Source organism: Centroberyx affinis, unplaced genomic scaffold (genome assembly GCF_046629955.1).
Source record: "Centroberyx affinis isolate AG114_WGS23_722 - 3 ecotype Tasmania unplaced genomic scaffold, CSIRO-AGI_Caff_v1 ptg001094l_1, whole genome shotgun sequence".
Taxonomy (NCBI): domain Eukaryota; kingdom Metazoa; phylum Chordata; class Actinopteri; order Beryciformes; family Berycidae; genus Centroberyx; species Centroberyx affinis.
Genome location: NW_027279639.1, coordinates 818,022 through 840,962, shown reverse-complemented (window position 1 = coordinate 840,962; position 22,941 = coordinate 818,022). Strand labels below are relative to the sequence as shown.

Genomic DNA, 22,941 nt, shown 5'->3' with positions numbered 1-22,941 from the left:
TGAGATCCTCCCTCTTAAAAGTTCCTGCACCGCCAAAACGCAGGACTCTTCAAGACTCTTTCTGTATTTTTTTTTTTTTTCGATTGTTTCCCCTCCCCTTTTTATTATTGTTTTTTTTTTTTTGAAGTCCCCCTCTGATTCCTGAATGTTGTTGTGGTCCGGAGGTCTGAGTCGGTCTGAGCAGAGAGGCATCGCTCTCCCGGCAGGCACCTTTTCAACATTTTGTACTCCGGAGGTACAAGCATGTCGTATGCGTGTCCGGAGAGGAGAAAGACGAGCGGTCCGTGTTTTTCTGTCTGAATGTGACATTTTGCAGCTTATTCTTGTACCTTTCAGAGTAGAAAAATGATTTGTGACAAACAAAAGAAAAAAAAAGAGAGAGAAAAAGAATGACATACTCATTGTTAAAAAGGTGACCGAAAAAAAAAAAAGGAAGTTCAGCGCATAATTCTCCATGCTGTCAAGTTCTGTTTGGAACCTTCTGGAAGATGTTTAATAATTTTTTCATCCTGTTTCAAAAAGAAGGGAAGAAAATAAAGCGAAAACAGACTCCAGGGTGCCGTTTCTCTTCTCTCTCTTCCTCAGTTTGTTTCAGGATTATTCAGCCCCCTTTTCAAGGTTTTTTTTGGGACACGATGCTATCTGAGGTTTCCTGTTTTTTGTGCTTTTCTCCTATAATTTCCTGCTTTTTTTGTTGTTCTGAGCATGCTTCTTATCTTTCCCTCCATCCTGATGCATTTACACTGTTGTGAAATAATCAAATTCAGACCAATGTCATTTTTCTTTTATTGAAGGTTTGTTTTTTTCTTCCCATTCGTACCGACGACATGCATTCAGCAGAATTCAGCGAGGTTTTTCAAAGTCACGGTCAACTTAAATGTTTCATAGTTATTGATATTCTTTTGTTGAAACTACAGCTCAGCTAGAAGGTGTAGGAGTCATTTTTACAAGGAGAGATAGAATATAATGAGCAGTGATCTTGCAGCATGTCCTTGTGGTTTTGTAACAGTGTTTCTAGCTAGAGTCAGGTTGTTTCCAGTACTGGTCTTCAGATCAGGCTGGTGGAAAATTAGGTCCTGGTTTGGTGCCTTTGCTCAGAGGCATTATAGGTATTTATGGATCGAACCAGCAACCTTCTGACTTCTTCTTCACGGCTTTCGCTAACCAACCTGCTGCAAAAATAAATCGTTTTGTTGTTCAAGGGGAAATTAAGTTATATGAATGACAGAGAGAAGATTCATAGACAAAAATCTTTTATTAACTGAAACAGGTGAACACTTCAGTTCCGCTTCAGTCAAGTAAAGATATTGCCACTAATTTAACGTCACCTTTTTAAAGCTAGTGCTCATGAAGTGTCATTGGCCCTGTTACATAGAACAGGGTGAATGATAAAATCATGATTGGCATTTATTGGAACGATTGATTTGTCATAGTGTAAAAAAGGAAAAAATAATAATAATCTCCACTTAAAACATTCAAAGTGCTGATTGTACCTTTCAGTGCCCGTTTACTATAGCAAGGTAGATAAATCACAATCTTCAGTCCAGCCAGCTCCGGTCTGGAGCCTCAATGGCGGTTTGTGTGTGTGTGTGTGTGTGTGTGTGTGTGTGTGTTATGTGGTTTCAGTTGGCTCCAGGGTCCCTCCAGCCTCCGAAGCTCTTCTCCAGGTAGAGAGCCGTGGCTAAAGGCAGGCGGTCCTGCAGCTTCCCAGCCACGACCTGCAGGCCGAGGGGGAGACCCTCCTCACTCAGCCCCAAGGGGCACTGTGTGGCCGGCAGGCCCAGGATGTTGATTATACCTGCGAGTGGACAAAATGGTTTCATTAATGTGGAAACATTGAAAAATAAATTCGTTGGGAAAAAAAAAAAAAAAAGTTAGGGCTGCAAACAATGATTATTTTCACCAGTCAGTGACTTTTTTTTCATTAATTGATTAACCATTTAATCTATAAAATGTCAAAGATAATGACAAATGCACATCAAAAGTTACCAGAGCCCAAAATGATTCTTAAAATTGCTTATTTAGCTGTCAAAATCCAAAGTATTCATTTTATAACGGATAAAAGCAGCAAATCTTGATAAATGATTAAAACACTGAATCAACCTAAATTATGATCGGTTTTGCTGCAGAATCCCTGGCCAACAAATCAATTTGCAGGTCGAAGAAAAATGCTCAGTAAATCCTAAGTATTACTCCTACTACCACATAAGCACTTTTTAACCTGTTAAAAGAAATTAGGTGGCAAAAACCTGTGTCTACATCTGTTGCAATCAATCATTTAGGAGCAATTTTTTTGTTTGTTTAAATCAGGCAGCTTTGCAATACAGTAAAGAAATGAGCCAGGTATTTTTTTTTTTTTTTTTTTGTTCAGTAAAATTAGATGACAGTGTGGTTGTTATGACAGATATGAGTTAGAGGTGAATGATGCTGGACGCTTGAGTTCGATTAGGATTTTGGAAAACGAGTGACTGAAAGCGCATGTGTTTGTTCGTCAAGTCAGGACGGTCTGGACATTAGACATGATGATGCGTCTGAGGTGAGATGATGCTCAAAGGTAGAACTGCAGAGACAGAGAGAGGACTTGGAGCGTCACTGACCAGTGTAGGCGAAGTCAAAGGGTCTGAAGAGCGGGTGGTGGTGTTTGGGAGCCACGTTGGGGTGCGTCGGGTAGAGGAGAACTCCATCGGTCCCCAGCAGCTCCTCCATCTCCTTCTGGAGCTTCTCCTTCTGCTGCAAGATGAAGGGCGAGGGCTTCGGCACACGGAACACCTCCAACAGGGACAAGCCTGAGAACATCAGAGGTACATCATGTCCACACACACACATAATTAAAAATAACAGTTCAACAAAGCTACATGTTTAAGAGTTGAATTCATTTATCCATCAATTAACCCTCTAAGTCATCAAGGGTCTTCTGAAAGTTGAGAAAGCAAGTTTGGAGAAGCATGACAGAAGTAACTAAATATGAATGCTATAACTTGTATGGTTAGAGATGGCGGTTGTTGTGTATTACCACTACCATATTTAGTTTTATAGGTGTTTCATGCGGGAGACATTCACAGACTGCATTATTGCAGATATGACCATCTAATTATTGTTTTATAGGAGTTTCATTTTATCGGATATATCTCATAATAATTTATGCCTACTTGACACAAATTGCCTATGTTCTTTGTCTATGTAGTGTATTATAGTCGGTAGCATTATTGTTAATAATAAACATTTTTATGGCACTAATCAAAACAGTAATCTAATCAACAAGTGTTTTACAGACAAAACATAAAAACATTAACAAAACCAGATAATAAAACAATAAAAATACCAGTCATTGGTGGATTAAAAATAGCAATAACACACAGGCAAATGCAATCAGAATAAGATAAGTAAAAACAAATGACAAAACTGCCTCTTACCAATAGCAGCCATGGTGTGCTCCGACTTTCCCATCATCCACTTCAGCAGCTCCCACAGAGGCCACACCGGTCGCCCCGGCTCCCCCATCAGCTCGGCGAACGACTGGGGAGGCTGAGGAGGACACACGGGCCATTTGTGTTTCTATCTTTCCAGTAAAGTGAGTGCATGCTATGTGGCCAAAGTGCCGTGCTCTCTGCCCATTCAGCCGCACCAGACACTCAGTCAAGAGAGTGGGTGCTGTTTTCTGCTGCCACCTGGGTGTTAATAGACCTTTTACAGTGTAGCGGACCCATTATCACACCAGTAACACAAGCCTGCATTAGTGCCCTCGCTGTAATGTGAACGGTCCGTTTCAACACAAGGCCTCCATTTAGACCGGGGCACTGGCAGTTAAGTATTTGGAAACTGAATAGTGCAGCATTTCCTTCCTACTTACCTGATGTTGACAAGTGTGGAAATACACAGAGCAGAGCGTACAAAATATTAGGAACGCTCGCTCTTTTTAATTAAATAGACAGACTGAGTGAAAGCTTTGATGCCTGAAATAGTCTACATATCAAATGCACTTCAGTCACAAAGGGGAGACATAGATAAAAAAGAAAGATTAAAGGATTTTTTTTTTAGCACTGAAACATGGATTTTGCAGAAGGGGTTGCATCCCAATATATGGAAAGACTTACTCTTTTCTGTACACTTGGTACACAATCTCAATATTGTGAGCAGCTGTCATAAGGCGGTTCACATTTGCCAGCTGTACTCTTTACCAGTGTTTTTCCATTGCTCTTGTGTTGTTGTTTACCTGCCTTGGCCCCACTATGGGTTATGGTACAGTATCGTTTTCCATTGGGATAACAAAGCATGTTGGGTCCAGTTTGTGTACAAGACTTTTCAATGTCTTTCAATGTCTTGTTCTGTGAAATTCATGGACTCAAAATTGGCATATAATCATTTAAAAACTCCATCATAGGGTTTTCCTCAGGATGTGAAGTGTTGATCCTAGGATGAAGATAATGATGAATTTGGGTGCTATATTTTAATTTATTTATCTCAAGGCAGTCCATTCATTTTTAAAAGCGTTTAAAGGCTTGATTTCATTTTTCTCACATCCACAGAAACTTTCAAGGAGATTCAAACTGTGTCACAACCAAATACAGTGTGTTTGTGTGCTTTACCAGCATACTTCTATCGTACGCATTCTGCCTCAAACTGTGAATGAAACCTTATGGTGAAACACTGCAGACTGAATGGGTGGGTAGTGTGAAAGTGTGTTATGCAGCAGAAACATACCAGGCTAAACAAAGGGACTTTGAAATTCACACGCACCTCAGAGGAGTGGAACGCTGTGACCTGGTAACTGAACGGATTAGTGCACCATTTCCTGGGCAACAGACTACAATACGTGCTGTGACTAAGACTCTGTTCCTACCAGCTTTCTTTCTCTAGACAGTCTTGGCAGTTGCACATTAACTGGGACTTGTTTTCCCTGTTGTCTCTCCTGTTAATCTTCATTCTACCTCCTACTGATAAAATACTGATAAACTGATTAAACACTGACAAACTGATAAGATACTATGAGAAACAGCAGCAGGATGGGCTAGTGGTGGGAAAGACCTTAAGCACCCTCCCTGCAGAAGTGTCCTTGAGCAGGACACTGAATCCCTATCAGCTCCAGTGGTCACCCTGACCTCTGACCTTTCTGTGGAGATGGGCAAGCGAAAAGAGAATCTCTCCTTTGGCAATAAGTAGCAGACCGCAACAATGTGTGTTACTCAACATTAGGGATGGGACGATGTGCTTATCTTAGGATTTGATACAACCGTGATACAATGTAATAAATAAAAGTTCAATGACAAAGTGTGAAAGTATGTTTATTTCTGAGCCACAAATTTTTCTAGCAATGGCACTAACTTGCTAGAATGGAAACAGTTTAAAAATGTCATTCGAAAAAGTGCAAATTATAAAATTACGATGGAGAAATTGCCCAACGATATTGTCACATCTTTGTATTATGATATATTGAATTTCAATATATTGTCCCATCCCTACTCAACATCCATGCATCCTGTTGCATTGTCTTTGAGCAAGAAGACACTCTGGAAGTCTCTCTGGATAAGACTGTCAGCTAAAAGCCAAAAATATAAATGTAAAATGCAGCAGTCAGCTGAGTGGACCTACCTTGCCCTCCTTGTCAGGTAGACCCATGTAGGTGTCCCAGATCCGGAAGCCATATCGGAGCCCAGGGAGACAAACCTCCTGGACCTTTACCCCCAGGTCGGCCTCCAGCCGCTCCACCACCTGGAAAACACCGTATGAGGGTCTCCTTTACAACGGTTTCTGTGTGTGTGTGTGAGAGAGTTATTCAACCAAACCTGGGTCAAATAATAGTTGCAAATGAGTCTTGATGTTTGCTTTAACCTGCTTGGAGTACCAGTGAGTTGGGATTTATATGAAGGTATTATTTCAGCAAAACACCTGAGAACTTGCATGTTGAATTAACAATATTCACTCACCTCTATCCTAAATTTGAATTCACAAAAAGGAATTACAAACGAGCCAATATTTGAAATTATGTAATAGAAGCTTGTAATATGATATTTGCTCAAATCTAACTTACTTTCAAATGCAGCAGTCAGTTATAGCTGGTTTAGTGGCTATTCCCCTAGTTTTCTACCCGACCATCCACCATGCAAAAGTTGAGATTTAATTAAGTGCTGCTTGGTGAATCACTTGTATGCCGAATTTTCCACTCCTAGTGATAAGTAAATGGTCTGAAGTGATGTCCTACAATGCACTGTATGTATCATTTGCTGATGAATAAGGCAACATTATATTGCCAGACTTTTTAAATGGAGGCAGTCCAAGAGAACGGAACAGATCAGTCTAGAACTTTTTACTAACCAAATCCAATATGAATACCTTGTGATAACTACTTAAAGGTGAAAAACATAGCTCACTTGGAACTATTAAGGAGGATAGCTACACAAAATTGAGGTTTGTATGAAAAAGCTGCCTTAAACAGCTCTTCTGATTGGTCACACAATTGCCGTAGGGTTTTTCACGGTGCTATTTGACCGAAGCCTGGACTCAACCCACCTTCCTCTGAATCTGAAGGAGCTGTTTGTTGACAGGGGAAATCAGAGGAGAGCCGCCGTCATGAGGGATGGTGAAGAACCGCAGCTTCTTTAGGTCCACCTTCATGGTTAAGGACAACCTGCACACACACACACACATGCATGCACATACTGCAGTTAACTTTAACTTTACGCCGTCAGGGTTGGGGGTTTGATTTCCACTGGAGCCACTGATGCTAAACATGTATGCTCTCATGCTATTGTAACTTTGGATAAAAGCATTCAATGAACGCTATAGGTTATATTCTATGGAAGTCCAGATCTGATATTCAACTGAAGTCATATCGAATTGCCATTTCATTTCCCATATGTGTGTGCATAATGTAAAACAAAATTAAAATTAAACTCCATTGACATGTAGTTTTCTATGTACTCCAAAGCATAACTCTGCCATATAAATTGAACGTTCACATTTGCAATTTCAGGCATATTCTGCAGACCAACAGAAGCTCTGATCACCTGGTCTCTAGGACAGATGTGGGCAGGTTACCAAGAGAAGAGCCTGCAAGTTCATCCTACTTATCTACTTATTTTTGGTGTAATTGTGAATATTCATCTGCTCTTTCACACACTTTGAGAGATAGCAACAGTGGATAGTAGATAGTAGGGTTGTCACGATACTAATATTTTACCCTGCGATACTATACCAGCCAAAGTATCACGATACCGGGTAGTATCGCGATACCGCAGAGAAATCTATTTTTTTACAGTCACAGGTATTAGGGACTTAGTGGGAGCAAAACAAGTGTTTAACATACATAACATACATACAGTGTTAGTCAGTGTAAACCATCCAAAATTCTAAATGTTATCCTTTTACTTTGATATTGTCATCTATAGTTATTTGCATAAAAACACACAATTCAAATGATTAGGAAATAAACTATTGTATTTTTATTTAAATATTTGCTTTGATTAAAAAAAATCTTGGCATGTAGTTTTAATTATGTATTATAAGCTGCTTAGAACTAGTGTTAGGAAGTTAAACAGGTCATAATTCTAATATCTATTATTTTATATTGCTGTGAAAACATCAACAAATTTCTCCTTCAAACAACTGTATTTATTCAAGTTTCTCGCCAAAAACGACATTTTACAAGTTTACATTTGAACACATCATGATAACGTTATAATTTACCTTCGCCCAACATTAACGCTAGCAAGCATTTCCTTATAGCTGATGACAGGCCCTCCGTTAGCTAGCTAACGTTAGCTAGCAACAGCATACGCTTTAAGAAGTGTATTCATTCATTTTTAATGGCAAGAAAACTGCTAGCTAACCTCATTAGCTCTTTGCAATTCCAGTGCACGGTCTGGGTGACGACATTGGAGATGCTTCAGCAGATTAGATGTGTTGCCTCATTTTGCCTGTCAAACTTTTAGCATTAGGCTTCTTTAGTAATATTAAAGTTGATGGTGCGGAGCTAAGGCTAGGGAACGCTTCTGCCATGATGACGATGCTGATGAGAACAAGAATAGCGCGCGCGCGCACACACACACGTTACACTACTAGTTGCTTCCACGAGAGGGTGCACTAACGTCAATATAATATTGTGACTGCAGAAACCAGTGAATTTGGGAACAGAAGTAAAACATTGTCCCGCTGGTACCGTATTCCACGGTAGTAGCGTTGTATAAAGCATATGGTATAGTAGGCATCGTGATGTTTTGGCACCGCGGTACACCGTTGGTACCGGTATAGCGTGCAACCCTTGTAGATGATAGTGTTATTGTACAGCTCCCCAGCTATGAGTGTCTCTAACTGTATGAGTATGAAACAGGGCGGTGATGAAAAAAAGAGCACCTAGCCTCAGTAAATCTTCCCAGGGTAAATGAAGGTTTGCAATCAAAAACAAGGGACACAAACAGACATGTCTTACATGTGAGCGTTGGGTCCGGCCATGATCTTGAGCATGGGCAGCAGGTCCTCAGCATAGCGACACATGGGACCAGTACTGAGGTAGTCCTCATGTCTCCCAGAGGCTGGGGGGTACTGGTTGTCATTTGACACCACACCTGGAGGAACACAGTAATAACACAGCACATACAGATGTTCCTTAAATACAATATCAACAGATGTGTAAGATAATCATACTTCAATATATTTTGGAATAGATTTGAGGACCCACACACTGAAGGTATACATTTACACACACTTATGTATATATATACACACACACACACACACACACACACACACACATATACAGCATTTGTTTTCTCTTACCTGGGGTGGTTTTATGGCCGAATATTCCATTGAAGAAACAGGGGATACGGATGCTGCCACCGATGTCTGAGCCCACGCCGATCACTGCACCTGCTCCTCCCAGTATACTCCCCTCTCCACCTGGGACACAGGTAAAGAAAGAGGGATGGAGAGAGAAAGAGGTGGAAAAAGAAACGTGATATTTAGCTGTTTCCCTGGGTTGCAGAGGCTTGAGATGCTTCAGTATCCAAACATAACGCCCAAAGGATAGATAATGAATGACTATTACTTTAACTAACTGGAAGCTTAATTTAGCAGTTTCCTTTTTTTTTTTTTTACATTTTGTGTATTCTCCAGGTCACAAGGTTGTTGGTTATGTGTTGCCATACAGATTGTTGTGGGATCCAGACCACATACACCTTAAGTTTCACTTTTTACGATATACTTGCTGAACCACTGCTGCAGTTTTGCTCATTCCCCAAGAGGAATTGTTTAAATCTTGTTTTGCTCTCTTCCAGCTGCTGCAGGGAATTACAAGGAATGATCTGGTAACTAGCTGGTTGTTAGTAATCTGTACACAGGTTACTAACTAGACAAATTTATTTATAGAGCACTTATAACAAGCAGGTTTGTCAAAAGTGCTTTACAGAAGACAAAGAATAATAAAAATAAGAGATACAACACACACATCACAAACTCCAAGAAACAGGGCCAGAGCCTCTGTGTGTGTGTGTGTGTGTGTGTGTGTGTGTGTGTGTGTGTGTGTGTGTGTGTGTGTGTGTGAGTGTGAGAGAGAGAAAGAGAAAAAAAGAGAGAGAGAGAGAGAGAGAGAGAGAGAGTGACTGTGGTGCAATATGAGTAGCGGGCAAAACCAGGCCAGTTCCCAGGAGAAATAAATGAATGACAGACTGCAGCTAAGGCAGGCTGTGCTGAATAACTGGGTCTGGAGTCTGCACTTAAATACCATGACTGTCTGATTCCCCGATTACCAATTATCCAGCCAACCAATTAGCAGATTAACCGAAGGCTGCTAACCTGAGCTGCCCCCTGGTATCCTCTCCAGGTCGTACGGGTTGTTGGTGATGCCGTACAGGCGGTTGTGGGACTCGGACCACATGCACAGCTCGCTGGTGTTGGTGACGCCCATTGGGATGGCCCCTGCTCTCTTCAGCAGGGCCACCGGCGGGGCGTCCACCGTGGCCAACACTCTACGCCTGGAGATTACACCTGTAGAGTGGGGCATACCTGGGCAGAGGGAGGGTTGAACACAGAGAAGAGATGTCAAAAGCTCAATTATAGCTGCCCTAGATAGGTTAGAAGAGCTTCTATGATCTCTTCTATGATGATGATAATGATCTAGCCTGGGTTCTGTTGGTAGGCATGTTCTGCATACCAACAGAAGCTCCTCTAACCTGGCAGCTAGGGCAAACCACTGCAGGTAATACTATGGTACTGTTTTACCGTTTCTCCCAATTGTTCCTGGAAGCTGGCAGCCCTATTCTAACAATCTCAAAGTGTTTGCAGACAATGCTGATGTTTATATTTCTGTTGAAGCAGTGAGACTGAAGTCTACAGCTGTGGTGGAATTGTTGAGATAAGTGAAGAGGTCATCTTAGGTAGGCTGTCATAATGTACCCATGAAGAAGTTAATGCTTCTCCACTAAATGGTGACTCATAACAGATTCCAGGGAAGACCAAAGGTAAAACTGGCTTTCATAATAAAGGTTTTGTAACAATATCAATAGCGCTCCAATGAAATATCACATACATTCTATTGAATAGTATTGAATACTTGGTACAAGTGGATGACTGTATGTTTGAGCTGGTCAGAGTGGTCTGGTCTGACTGTTACCCTGCAGGGCGAAGGCCTCCTTGACAGACAGCGGGACTCCCAGTAAAGGCAGGCGGTCTTCCAGGACCTCTTCTCCCCCCGTTTCCTCTTCAATCAGCTTATCAACCTGGGCCGCCTCCTGGAGGGCAGCAGCAAACCTGGAGAGAGAGAGAGGGAGAGGGATGGGATGGAGGGAGGAGAGAGACGAGAGAGAGAGAGAGAGGTCAGCACAATGAAGGCGAGCAAATCAAGAATCACATTTTCCTGCCGAGCTCCCTATTTTTGGAATCAACTTTCTTGCGATTTAGGAAATTAATTCTTTGGAAATCTTCCAATCGAAACTCCTATTTCCTCCGTCATTGTCATATGACCACACACTGCTCCAAGTGTGTGAGTTGTGTTTAGTACAGCTGTGTGTGTGTGTGTGTGTGTGTCCATCTGTTTGTCCTTCCCCTCTTTCAGACTCCTGCTCCATGCGGTGTTTCTACCTGGCAGTGGACGTGGGTGCTGCTGGCCCTAGAAGTCTCATCTTTCTGCCTCATCATGTTTCTCTTTGCCTTATTTGTTTTCTTATCTCATTGTCGTTGTCAATTTTATTGTTTTGTCCCAGCAGCAGTCCTGGTGGGGGATCCCTCTTTGGGACTTGGTTTTTTCTTGTATTCATATCTGTTATGTCTTTCCAACATGCTATTTTGTGTCTTGTGCTTTGTTTTGTTTCCTTGCATTCTTATTTTGTTGCATACTGTATTACATGATTTTGTTTTGTGATTGATTGTTGAATAGCTAGATCTAGGTAGGCCCGCTCTCTGTGCAGTCTTTTGAGACAGGCTTGTGATGAAGGGTCATATAAATAAACGACTTGTCTTAGCTTAATCAGGTGTCAAACGAGTAGTTTAGACAATCCCAATTTATTTGAAAGTCAATTTTGTACCATTTTCTATGACTATCTGAATTGTCCTGGCAGGTAAACCAGGACATCTGCTTAAAAAAACATACTATACTTTTATATATCCTGTTCGACCAGGTCTGATTATAACGTGACACAATGTGGTGGAAATATAAAAGGTTGAGAGCATTACCATGAATCATCAAAATGTTAAATTAATATGCATGAATTAACATACATCCTTATAAATTTCAGAGTTTTTAATGCGAACGATTATTTATTGGCAAAGACAGTATAAGAAAGATATGGCAATTAGCACAACTACATTTTTTACAGGAGGAAAGAGACTCTGTGGATTGAGTTCAATGCTGCTGGTCTGCTGTCTGTACATCTCCACATTACAGACATCACTTGATCAGGCGCATTAGAGATCGATTTAGATCCATTTCTACACACTGACCAACTTTTGATTTTGTGCCTCTGTATGGGAAACACTGCATCTCACAGTCAAAAACGCCCTCTAGAGGCCAACTGAGGAAGCGCATCATCTCACTAAGCGTTACCTGACTGACTGACTGACCTGCATTTGCCTGGTGACGCCCTCGGCTGTGCCGTGGGAAAAACAAGCATGTCATTTGTGATGTGCTGCAACCAGTGCAGATTATACAGCCTGGGAAAACCTCTGGATCACGGTTATCAAAATTCACATAATCCACTTTTGTCATGAGGCAGAATGTTTATTTACACAACTGGCATCACATCAGCATTTAGCTGACAGTATTTAGTTATCCAGAGCAACTTATAGAGAGTGAGCAGGCAGGGAGCGCATGACTTGCAGGATGGTCTCTCTAAACGCCGATCTCTCCTCACCTCCCACCAGGAGGCATAATAAAAATGGCAGAACACAGTAAACACGAAAGAACACAATAAAAGCAAACGGGCAGATAAGGAGGACTGATACTTGCCTGTCTTTTACCACAGCGTTGAGGAAAGGGTTGACCTCCTGGATCCTGTCAATATACGCCTGCACCACTTCCACACTGGACACCTGGAGACACACATTTAGTCTGTTATTTCATAATTTTACTGAATGTATTCTTCACACACACATATATACACACACATACAGTATATATGAAAGCAATAGACCACACTAACACGACCACAAAAATGCACACACCTAAAAAACAATAAAAAAAACACAAAGAAAACAAAACAAAGCATCACAACAATGCATTCCTGCAGGTGAAAAATGAACCAGGTACGCCATAAAAAAAAAATGTTGCGCAGCTCATTTTCCCACAAATATACCACAGCTTTAAGCCTCTTGGGGTAATTTATTCAGTAATTTATAGATGCTCCGAATTGTTTTATCTCCCCCTGCTTGTTTATTCTCTTATTCCTGTCTGTTGCTTCGTTATTACACTCCTTTGCTGTTCTTTTATCTGTAAAGCAGCTTTGTAAACTCCAGCACCATAAAAATACTTATTATTATTATTATTATTAATAATAATACTGGGGCTAAGGCCACTCAATCCACACTGTGCTTGACCAAAAACACACATCACTCCATTGTGCAGGACTGAACAGATCACTCAATGTATCTAAAGTGGAAACATGTGGCTCCTCATCCTCAGGACCCAACCAGCAAGTCAAGCAAAAAAACAAACCATTCAAAAACATGCTAAGGGATTTTTTAGGTGGGTTAGCAGCCCCACCTCACCTATTCAAATTGTGTAGTTGTATATTTTATAGCACACTGAATACTTGAAGCAGTGCCAGTGTAAGTTACAGATAAACAGCTGTATCCCAAAGATAGATCATCCCCCCCTCTCTAGTCTCTGCCAATCATTTGTTTAAACCCACACTTTTCTATTACTGATTCTCTGAGTCCTAGTTTGGGTTATCTAGGCTATAAAGTTGGTGTGTGTGTGTGTGTGTGTGTGTGTGTGTTGAGGGGTTATCATTCCACAGGTGCTGCAATATGACCATAAAGGCCTATAAACACAAATATAAGGTATGGACAAGTTCCCTAGAGAGAAGACCAGAGGTGAAACTGGCTTCTGTAGTAAGAGATTGTATTTGTATGTTTGGTGGGATGCGTAAAATATATATATATATATATATATATATACAGCCGACTGCAATCCATTAGTACTGAAGACTAAATTTAATTTATGGGAGGCAAACACACAGGTGAGTAGATGTGTTTGCTAGGAGAGAGAGATGTCTCACTGGATTCAAACCAAAGCTAATGTGCTCCCCTGTGGTTGATAGAAGAGACGAAGCCTGGGCAACACACCTCTCTCCGTCGGATCTTCTGGGCGAGCTGCGTCGCTGACATGGCCAGCAGCGGGTTGCCGACCGGTGGGAGTTTCCTGGATACACCGGGGCTCCGCCGGGAGAGAAGCCGATAAAGCGCAAAGAGCAGCCCCATGATCGCCCTGAAGAGCCATGCCTGCGCCGTTTCGAGGCGGCTCAGTGCCATTTCCACAGCAGCAGACGGGAATAGAAGGTCAACGGTTCTTCTGTCACGCTCCTGGTCGCTCCCTCACTGCTGTCAACGCGATATGTCTCCCAGTATGCAATGGCGGGGAAATATGACCGTTGACTCTGCGTTAAGCTAGCCAGGAATAGCACGAACAAGATCGGAAGTTAGATGCTTTAGCCTTCAAAATAAAAGCGTGCAATTAGCCGCTTTTGAAACAAATAGAGTAGTAAGTATTTAGTCGGCGTTAAGAACAAAACCGCTTGGAACATATTCAGTAAAATCATTTTATTAAATACAGAGTAAAAATATAGCTGGATAATCAAACACTAACACATTATATACTATTGAAGAGTATGTTCGTCAATACGGGTTTTATTTTGAAAATTGTGACCAGAAGTCTTTTTTTTTCATATTGTGGCTGGCTTGACACTGGAGTGGACGATAGTGCCGGGTCATCCAAGGTACAAATTAAGGTATCCAATTGTGCAAATTATAGCAGTTGAATAGGGATAACGACGTTAATGCTTTAAATCCCTTCCGCGCACCAACGAGTCTCAAAAAGGGGAAACTGTTCTTGTTTTCCATAACAGATGGAAATACTGTCAAACAAATTGTTATCTTTATATAGACCAGGGCCGAGCATATGGGCTAGTTATTACACTGACAACCTACAGACATGATAATACTGACATTACATTTTGAAAGTGAAGACGCTGTACTTATACTATTAAGAGGAAAAATATTAAAATTTTAAAAATATATTAACGAAATAGTAAGGCTATACATTATAGGCCTACATATATACAACATTATGATAGGCTATGTTGGTAGCCTAGATAATAAAAGCTTTTGTTTACCTTGCTATGTTTACTAAAATAGTGTAATATGTTTACGTGAATAATATTGACAATAAGTTAATGGAAAATGGTATGTTCAAGAAAAAAATATAAATATAGGCTATGTACCCAGCAAGCAATTTTGCGTTTAAAAGAGGTCTGTACGTAGACCTGACGTCTAGGCTAAAACACGGCTACATTTGGGCTGTCAGTGAAAGTTTAGTAGAGTCTAACCATAGCCCAAGTATAGCCTAGCCATCAATTAGACGGCTATTGAACGACTACATATATACGTCTAATAGACAACAAAATAATGGCTAAAGGATTCTTTTTACTCAAATATAACATGTTCTGATAATAAATGTCAATCCATCCAACAAACAACAACAAACAAGATAAGTATATAAAGAATTTATTACAAAAATTACTTACAGGAACATTTTAAACAACCTAACATATTAAAACATGATAAATATATAAAGAATTTATTACAAAAACTACAATCATGGAACATTTTAAACAAATAAATTAAATAAATCGTGGCTACACATAGACCATGTCAATGAAATGATACTAACACCTTGTATTTATTATTGACATTGCAAACATGATGGGATATTATCCATCTCACAAGCTGCATAGGCAAAAACTACAATGAAACAGTTTTGGCTAGAAGTGGGCTACAAATAGCCGGTCCGATTGGGAGCTAAATCGTGGCGATGCATAGACCATGTCAAAGAAATGAAACTAAAAACCTTGTAATCACTGTTGACTTTGTTATGGAATATCATACATCTCGCAAGCTGCGTTGGCAAAAACTAAATCTAACCAATTTCAAGATCATTTTGGCTAGAAGTGGGTTACACATAGCCAGACTAAATCGGGGCTATATCTAGCCGAGACGTTGAAATTACGTCTATTTCTTGCTGGGGTATAGCTACATATATTTTTGTCCCCCACCAAAGGGGGGACTATGAATCGGTCTCCGTCCGTTAGTTCGTTTGTTAGTTTGTTAGTCACACTGTAACGTTGACTTTGTACCGCTAGGGGGCGGCATTGACAATGAATGGGGACTCAGTAGTAAAGCAGGTCATACAGTTAAAGTTATCATAGGTAACATAATAGTCTACACACGCTACACACTTGGAGACATCAGACTGGGTTGATGTGTTGAAGTGAGAGTCAATGGAGAATTTCTGGGCAAACTTCTAACCACAAGACACTGTAGTTATTGTCCAGTTGTTGGACTGTTGTGCTGTTATTGCATCATCACTGCACTACCACTGTGCCGTCAGTGTTGAAGACTTATATCATATTACCACTTACCTACTGTGCAATACCATATATCACTTATAATTTAGCATTTATATTATTCATAACACTCACGCTCCTGGTGTTGTATGTTATATTGTATATTGTATTATAAATTGTATTGTAGTGTACATTGTGTAATGTACGGATTGTATTTATTGTGTACTGTAGTTCTTATATTTTGTACTGTATTGAGTAAAAACAGGACAATTACAGTTACTACATTTCAAGATATAACTTGTAAGCCTAATTCTGAGGAGAGTAGGCAACAGAAATATATGATCAATCTGTCCTTTCATTGTCCCATACAAAAATCCTTATACAATTTCACTCATATTTCAAGTTCACTCAGCAATCACTGACTGACCCAAGGGTGAAACTACATCACTGGTGGGGGGACAACATGTTTACTATTTGCTTGTTTTTCTTGAACATATCATTTTATATATGGCATGTAGACCACGGTGCCAAACGCCGGTTCAGAATAATGAAGTATCTACCTGTGGACACACGGTGGCAGCATTGCTGCAGCCTAAGACTCTGCCGCTTTAATGCCTAATTTGACATAAAGATCACGTAGCAAGAGGGAAAAAAAACTGCCTCTGCAATGCAGGTCAGTGGGTTAGTAGAGAATCCATACGTTTGTTTCTTCACGCTAGCTCCTCTTGCTGCCTGCATTGGATTGCACCTCCATTATCTTTGGGTAAAAACAGAAGATAGTCCACTGGATTCTTGTTTTAACAGGCCTGGCATACATGTCAATACCAATAAATGCAGAAAAATCCAGGTCTAATGTTAGGGAGCAGTCTAACTATATACTGCAAAGGGCCAAATTTGGCTTTGGGTCTATCAGATTACACTGAAATTATATATTTGTTTCACTCAGCATGTAGTTTGACCAGTTGAAGGACTGAAAATACAGATGATCTTTTTTATTGAGAACAACGTTTAGTCATATGTCATGCGTACTTTTGCCTTATTGTGTGATTCCCTCATTTAATCCCCTCCCTCTCTCTCCTAACACCTAAAGACAGACCCAGGTTTATCCCAGACATTATGCTGAGTTTAGTTAAGATGTTGCTCTACTTGCCTCAGTGTAATATGGATTTTTAGTAGAAGTAGCTGCAGGGTGAAACTACATTTTTAGATGGTGGTTAAAAAACAGGAGAGAGATGCTGGTGGTTGATGGTGGTTAAACCATTCTGACAACATTTATCAGAGTGTTTCCCCATCTCATACCAGATGATCACATGATCAATATCTAATTAATTTTAAAGAGAAGCTAGCTGGCATTTATTTACATTCTGAATCATTAGCCTAGTTTCTGTGTCTCATAATTGAATTAAAAAGCACTGTAGGCTACACTGGTTTAATAAAGTGGATTCCCCAGTGGGATTTACACAGAATAAAGAGGGTTTGCGCATTCATCATATTAATGGAACATTTTCATATTAATGTTTGAATGTGTGAATAAAATAAATGTGAAATCAATAGGGTCCACAAAATGTCAGCAACACCCAGTTGAGCTGTTTATTGATCCAGTCATTTCAGAAGGGACCTCATTTCACGCCCAGATTTGAGGAGAGGGGGGCTAGAAGCAGAGGCTGCTGGGATACGAACCAAATTCAGTCGACTCAGGAAGTGAATTTTCTGCACACTTCAGATACTGGAAAACTTTTTGCAGGGGGAGGTTGACTTGCAGCAAATACCTGAGAGTCAAATCTCTATCATTAGCAAATAAAGTGCATTTTCTATTGACATCATGAAGTAGAAAGATAATTGCCCCAGACCCTCCCTGATGCCAAAACAGATCCACATCCAAACGTAAAGCAAACATCACAATCCTGACCAAGTCGAGAAAAACAGATCATTCCTTACCTGTAAGGTGAAACCCCCCCCGCCCCACACACACACACACACACAGGCTGAGAGAATGACTGGGCATGTAGAGACAGGAGTGAAAACCTGTGAAAACACACAACTGACAGTGTTTGTATGCCTGTATCAAGCTGTAGGAGCTGCTGCTGCAGTCTACCGAAGAGTAGAAAGGAAAGGTGGATGTAGTTAACTTTTCATAGAAGTCCATTATTTAGAGATCATATAGTTTCTTTGGAGTGCGGTGTTGCAGTCAGTGTCGACCACGCGCTCTGTCATGTTTTATGGGAACGTTAATGCCTTTTGTGGATGTAAGCCTTCAGGGTAAAATGATATGGGGTCAGGCTCACACACACACACACACACACACACACACACACACACACTCAGACAGAAGGACATCCACACACACACACAGACACACAACAATAGAGGATGGCTTGGGGCGCTTTTGTATTGATTTCCTTCTTTTTTTCTCCTGTCATGGGATCGGCGCCGCAACCCCAACAACCTATAGCTCATTATTTAGACTCTCACATGTTACAGTCACAATAGAAAACACTCCACCAGCTCTCTAGTATCTCCAGCTCTATAGTAGCTGAGATTTTCCAAGCCTCCAAAGTTTGGGCTAATGCCCTCTGAGTGTATTCTCATTATCTCAGTATTCTCATTCAGTCACAACCAAACGGGTTATATATAATACAGGCATTTAATTTCTCTAATGAGATCACAGTCCAAAGCCCCTTCTGCTTCAACTCATCTCTAAGTGGACAGTAATTTACTTTACTATTCCCTTTGGATGGAGCGGCACGGCCCTCTGATCCACTTCCCCGCACCTCCACTCTGCCCCGGTGACCAATATAAGCTGATATGTCTGTCCCTTGGGTGGCAAGGCCAGGTGTGTGTGTGTGACTAAGTGTGTGTGTATGTGTATCTGTCAGTCTATCTGTCTGTTTGTATCTGTGTGTGTGTTTCAGTGTCTTGTCTGTGTAGGTGTGTGTGTGTGTGTGTGTATGTATCAAGGTTTGACCGATATGGGTTTTTGAATGCCGGCTTCAATACCAATATTTTTATTTTAGACTGAAGTCGCTGATAGCTGATATCTTGTGTCAACATTCAGTATCTTTAAATTTGACAATTTTCATGCCAAAAATGACAAGTATTCAAAGTTTTCCCTGGAGTTTTATTCTTGTCAGAGTGGAAAAGCCCTGAAACAGCAGTTAGACCATCATGGGACACTAAAACTCTCCACTGAAACCCAGACTGATCAAATTCTTTTAGCGTTAGCAGCTCTTTAAGGCAGGCTGACCCATCACACCTATTCAACAGTAGGGGAAACTCTGGGATACATTACTGCCTTTAAATGAAGAATAGAATTAATTTACAAAAAAACCCCACATAATTGAACAATTAAATGAATGAATGAAATGTGCAAAGAAAATCAAATTTCCTTGAAGGTTTTGGTCAGGGAGGAACCACCAATATCCAATATTTAATAAAAGGCCAATATTGGGATAAACAAATATATTGGCTTCTTAATAAATGTAGACCATCACTGTACTGACATGTTTCTGTCTCTGTATCTGTGTCAGTGTGTGTGTTTATGTGGCTCCCCCCACCAGCAGCAGCACCATCTCTACCTCTTTTGGCAGCAGTCTTTCATCCGGGATGGAGAGGGGTAAGGTGGGGGGGACGGGGGGGGAGAGGGGGACATGCCACATGGTCCCCCTCTCCCCCCTCCTCTCCTCCTCCTCCTCCTTCGGGGACGGGCGCGTACGTGAAACAGCTGGTGCGCTCCGAAAACCAATTAGAGGCCCCTGGCCCCCCGCCTGGCCGCCTGGAAGGCCGGGCGGGGGAGAGCGCGGTCGTTAGCACCTACAGGAAAGCATTAACCAGGGGCCAGGCGCTCAGATGGGACACAGCAGGCTCAGGATATGGATTTTGCACCGTCCAGATCTAGATCTATAGGTGAAAATTGGAATTTTAGATGCAGGGGAGGCCTGTGTTTCATTTTTTTTTTTTTTTTATGTTGAAGTCTATGGGATTGATCGACCCAGCCTGTCCTGAGTGTAAATATTCAGGTGTGAGGTACACCGGATGATATTGATTCCTTTTTTACATTATAGGCATCTTAGCCACAATAACTTACAGTGACTGCAACGGTAGAATAAGCTTCAATTCCTACACCAGTGACTCTCAACCTTTTTCATATCAAGGACCCCTAATTTAGTCCACATTATGGCCACTGACCCCCCATTTGATGAGATTTTGTCTCTCCGACCCAAATCTGAGAATATCTTTATTTTTAGATATGATTTTGTCCAAAATCCCATGACTATCTGTGTTGTAGGTAGAAAGATAACAGAGAAACTATAATCAAAATAGTCATTCTTCTACATTCTCTAATTGTGTTAACTTCTTGTAAATTAAATAATGAAGTTTAACAATTCATCAATTTTATGGGGACTCCTCTGGAACCCTCTCAAGGACCCACTGGTGGTCCCTGGACTCCACGTTGAGAACCAGATGAGGTCCTAGATGACCAACAGTAAGGAGAGCGAGGATCAGAGACAATTCCTGAGATTGTAGAATCTGGTTTTGCTTGGAAAACAAATTAAAATAAGAGAAATGGTAGAAGAGTTTCTTTATGTGGGATATGATTCAGTGGGTGGAGCTTCCCTTTGTTCAGGATCTTTTTATACTTAAGGAAGCCCTATGTTTTCTATGGAAGTCTATGGGGATTGATCTGACCTGCCTGTCTCTGAAAGGAGCTCAGGTGTCGGACGCAGCAGACGTGCTTTATCGATCCCCTTCCTACCAGGCCTTGTTCAAACTTTTCAGCAGGGGCTCTGAATGAGGAACCTTGAGCACCAACCTCATTAAAAACATATTTCTTGTCTTCCCTCTGGGGACCGGAGTAGAAGTAGGCCCACAATTGATTTTGGGGCCCCGATTTGTGGTTTTAGAAGCTGCATATATAGGATCAGTCCCACTGTGATCGCCAAAATCCTACATTACTCCAAGATGAAACAGGATTTTGTAGTTAGGATAATCATGTTCTGTTGCCTTATGATCTATATATGGTTTCAAAAAATCCTGATTTATGTTGTAACCTGTTCTAATCTAATCAGAAATAAAGCATAGATTCATCTTCTCCCATCGTTTAGTAAGTGTGAATCCAAATGTCACTTATTGATTTGGGTCTCTGAACTATTCTGATTTGGTTTGCTTTCATTGTTTGCGTTTAGTTTGGTTAGTTGATTAGTTTGTCTATAAAGACAACAGAAAGTCATTAGGGAAAATCTTTATCAGAGAGTGATAGAGTAATCCTGAGACAACCCAGAAAGGTCAGCAGGGGTGAACATAACCCCCCTGTGTCACACACACACACACACACACACACACACACACACACACACGCATGAATGCTTGCACACATGCTCATCCAGGCCCAACTTGGACTCAAAACAAATACAATTTTAAATGTGATGAATAAGTGATCAGCAGCACTAAATAATAAATGGTACATATTATCATCTATGACAGTGGTGTGACTTTAGTATTATCCCCGTTATCTCACTGTGGTGTGGACAGAGCCAATAAACTGATTGATAAATAATGCAGTGAGCGAGTGAGGGGCTGTTCAGTGTGTGCGTGTGTGTGTGTGTGTGTGTGTGTGTGTGTGTGAAAAAGAGCGAGGGATGAACCTTGGACTGAGCTATGCTGACAGAACCACCGCAGGCTGAATGTGTTCACAGTGTGTCATAATTTGGAGTATGTGGCTGTGTGGTGTGAGATGGCGCTACACTCTATGAAGCACTTTATCATAGTTTCCCTGGCTTCCAGCGCCTTTGGGTGCCTCACACAATGTTCACGATCGACCGTAAAGAGTATTAATAGCCATGTCTGTGATGCTGGGTGGCACGCTGTCTGCAGCTGCGTACACACACAGAAAATGAGGGTCCTTTAAAGGGGATTCTCTCTTTCAATTCATATGTGATCATATAGCCTACTGCAGTGATTCTCAACCTTTTTCATATCAAGAACCCCTAATGTGGTCCACATTAGGGCCACGGACCCCCATTTGACCCAAATATTTTTATTGTTAGATATGATTTTGTCTAGTATTCTATGTCTATCTCTATTGTAGGTAGAGAGATAACAGTGAAACTATGATCCAAATAGTCTACATTTCTTCTACATTCTCTAATTGTGTTAACTTCTTGTAAATGAAATAATGCTGAAGTTTAACAATTCATCAATTTGCTGTGGACCCCCGGGACCCCCTCAAGGACCCCTGGTGGTCCCCGGACCCCACATTGAGAACCACTGGCCTACTGTATGTTTGATGGAGACATTGTTAATATTTGATTTTGTTTGAGTGATTAAATTTAAAGTTATTGCATTTTGAATGATCTGTCCTTTTTTATAGGCCAATGCAGCATTTGAATGAACACACACACTGGAAAGCCTCCAATCAGCAGGTTTACCTCATTTGAATTAGAGGAGCTGGTGTTGTACCCCATCAGAGTCCAGCATTGTGAGGCTTTAGTCTTCATATTAATTCAATAAATACCCTTTTAACTAAACTACATATATTTCCAAGACACCATGCAGAACATTATTGTAATCAGCCACAGCGTATTTGAAAACAAAATCATGAAAACTGAATGATATGGGACGTTTAAGGGTACATAAACTGTATATTGACTCAAATAATCCTCTGACAAATCAGAATACAGAACTAAAAACCTATTATCCGATATTGCTGACTTGGCTGACTTCTCATTCATTCCTGAAAGGTTCTTTATAGCACCTAAAGGAACCATGTAAGCATGGTGCTATAGAGAACTTTTCCAAAATGGTTCTTTACTGCACCAAAAAGGCTTCTGCTGTGGTACAAAACCTAAAAGAACCACTTCTTGGCACAATGTGGCAGAGTGGACACGCGCAGATGCAG

At 40.9% G+C, this 22,941-nt stretch overlaps 1 protein-coding gene across 1 annotated transcript; it reads right to left on the bottom strand.

Annotated features, from left to right (window-relative positions):
- Positions 1–21: 21 nt before the first annotated feature.
- On the bottom strand, positions 22–14,041 carry faah2b (fatty acid amide hydrolase 2b). The gene is made up of 11 exons (XM_071523540.1): positions 13,771–14,041; positions 12,434–12,516; positions 10,604–10,740; positions 9,787–9,996; positions 8,773–8,892; positions 8,426–8,561; positions 6,508–6,625; positions 5,590–5,709; positions 3,414–3,525; positions 2,598–2,786; positions 22–1,798 (listed from the first exon to the last, which is right to left on the bottom strand). Exons 1-11 carry the CDS (start codon positions 13,954–13,956, stop codon positions 1,623–1,625), a joined length of 1,587 nt encoding a protein of 528 aa, XP_071379641.1. The 5' UTR covers positions 13,957–14,041; the 3' UTR covers positions 22–1,622.
- Positions 14,042–22,941: the final 8,900 nt, after the last annotated feature.

Excerpts from the sequence above, each read along its gene's own strand:
- faah2b (XM_071523540.1), bottom strand. The coding sequence starts at position 13,956 with ATGGCACTGAGCCGCCTCGAAACGGCGCAGGCATGGCTCTTCAGGGCG. Across the intron at positions 10,741-12,433 it reads AACGCTGTGGTAAAAGACAG|GTTTGCTGCTGCCCTCCAGG; the intron begins GCAAGTATCAGT and ends CTCTCTCTCCAG. Across the intron at positions 8,562-8,772 it reads CGGCCATAAAACCACCCCAG|GTGTGGTGTCAAATGACAAC; the intron begins GTAAGAGAAAAC and ends GTGTTCCTCCAG.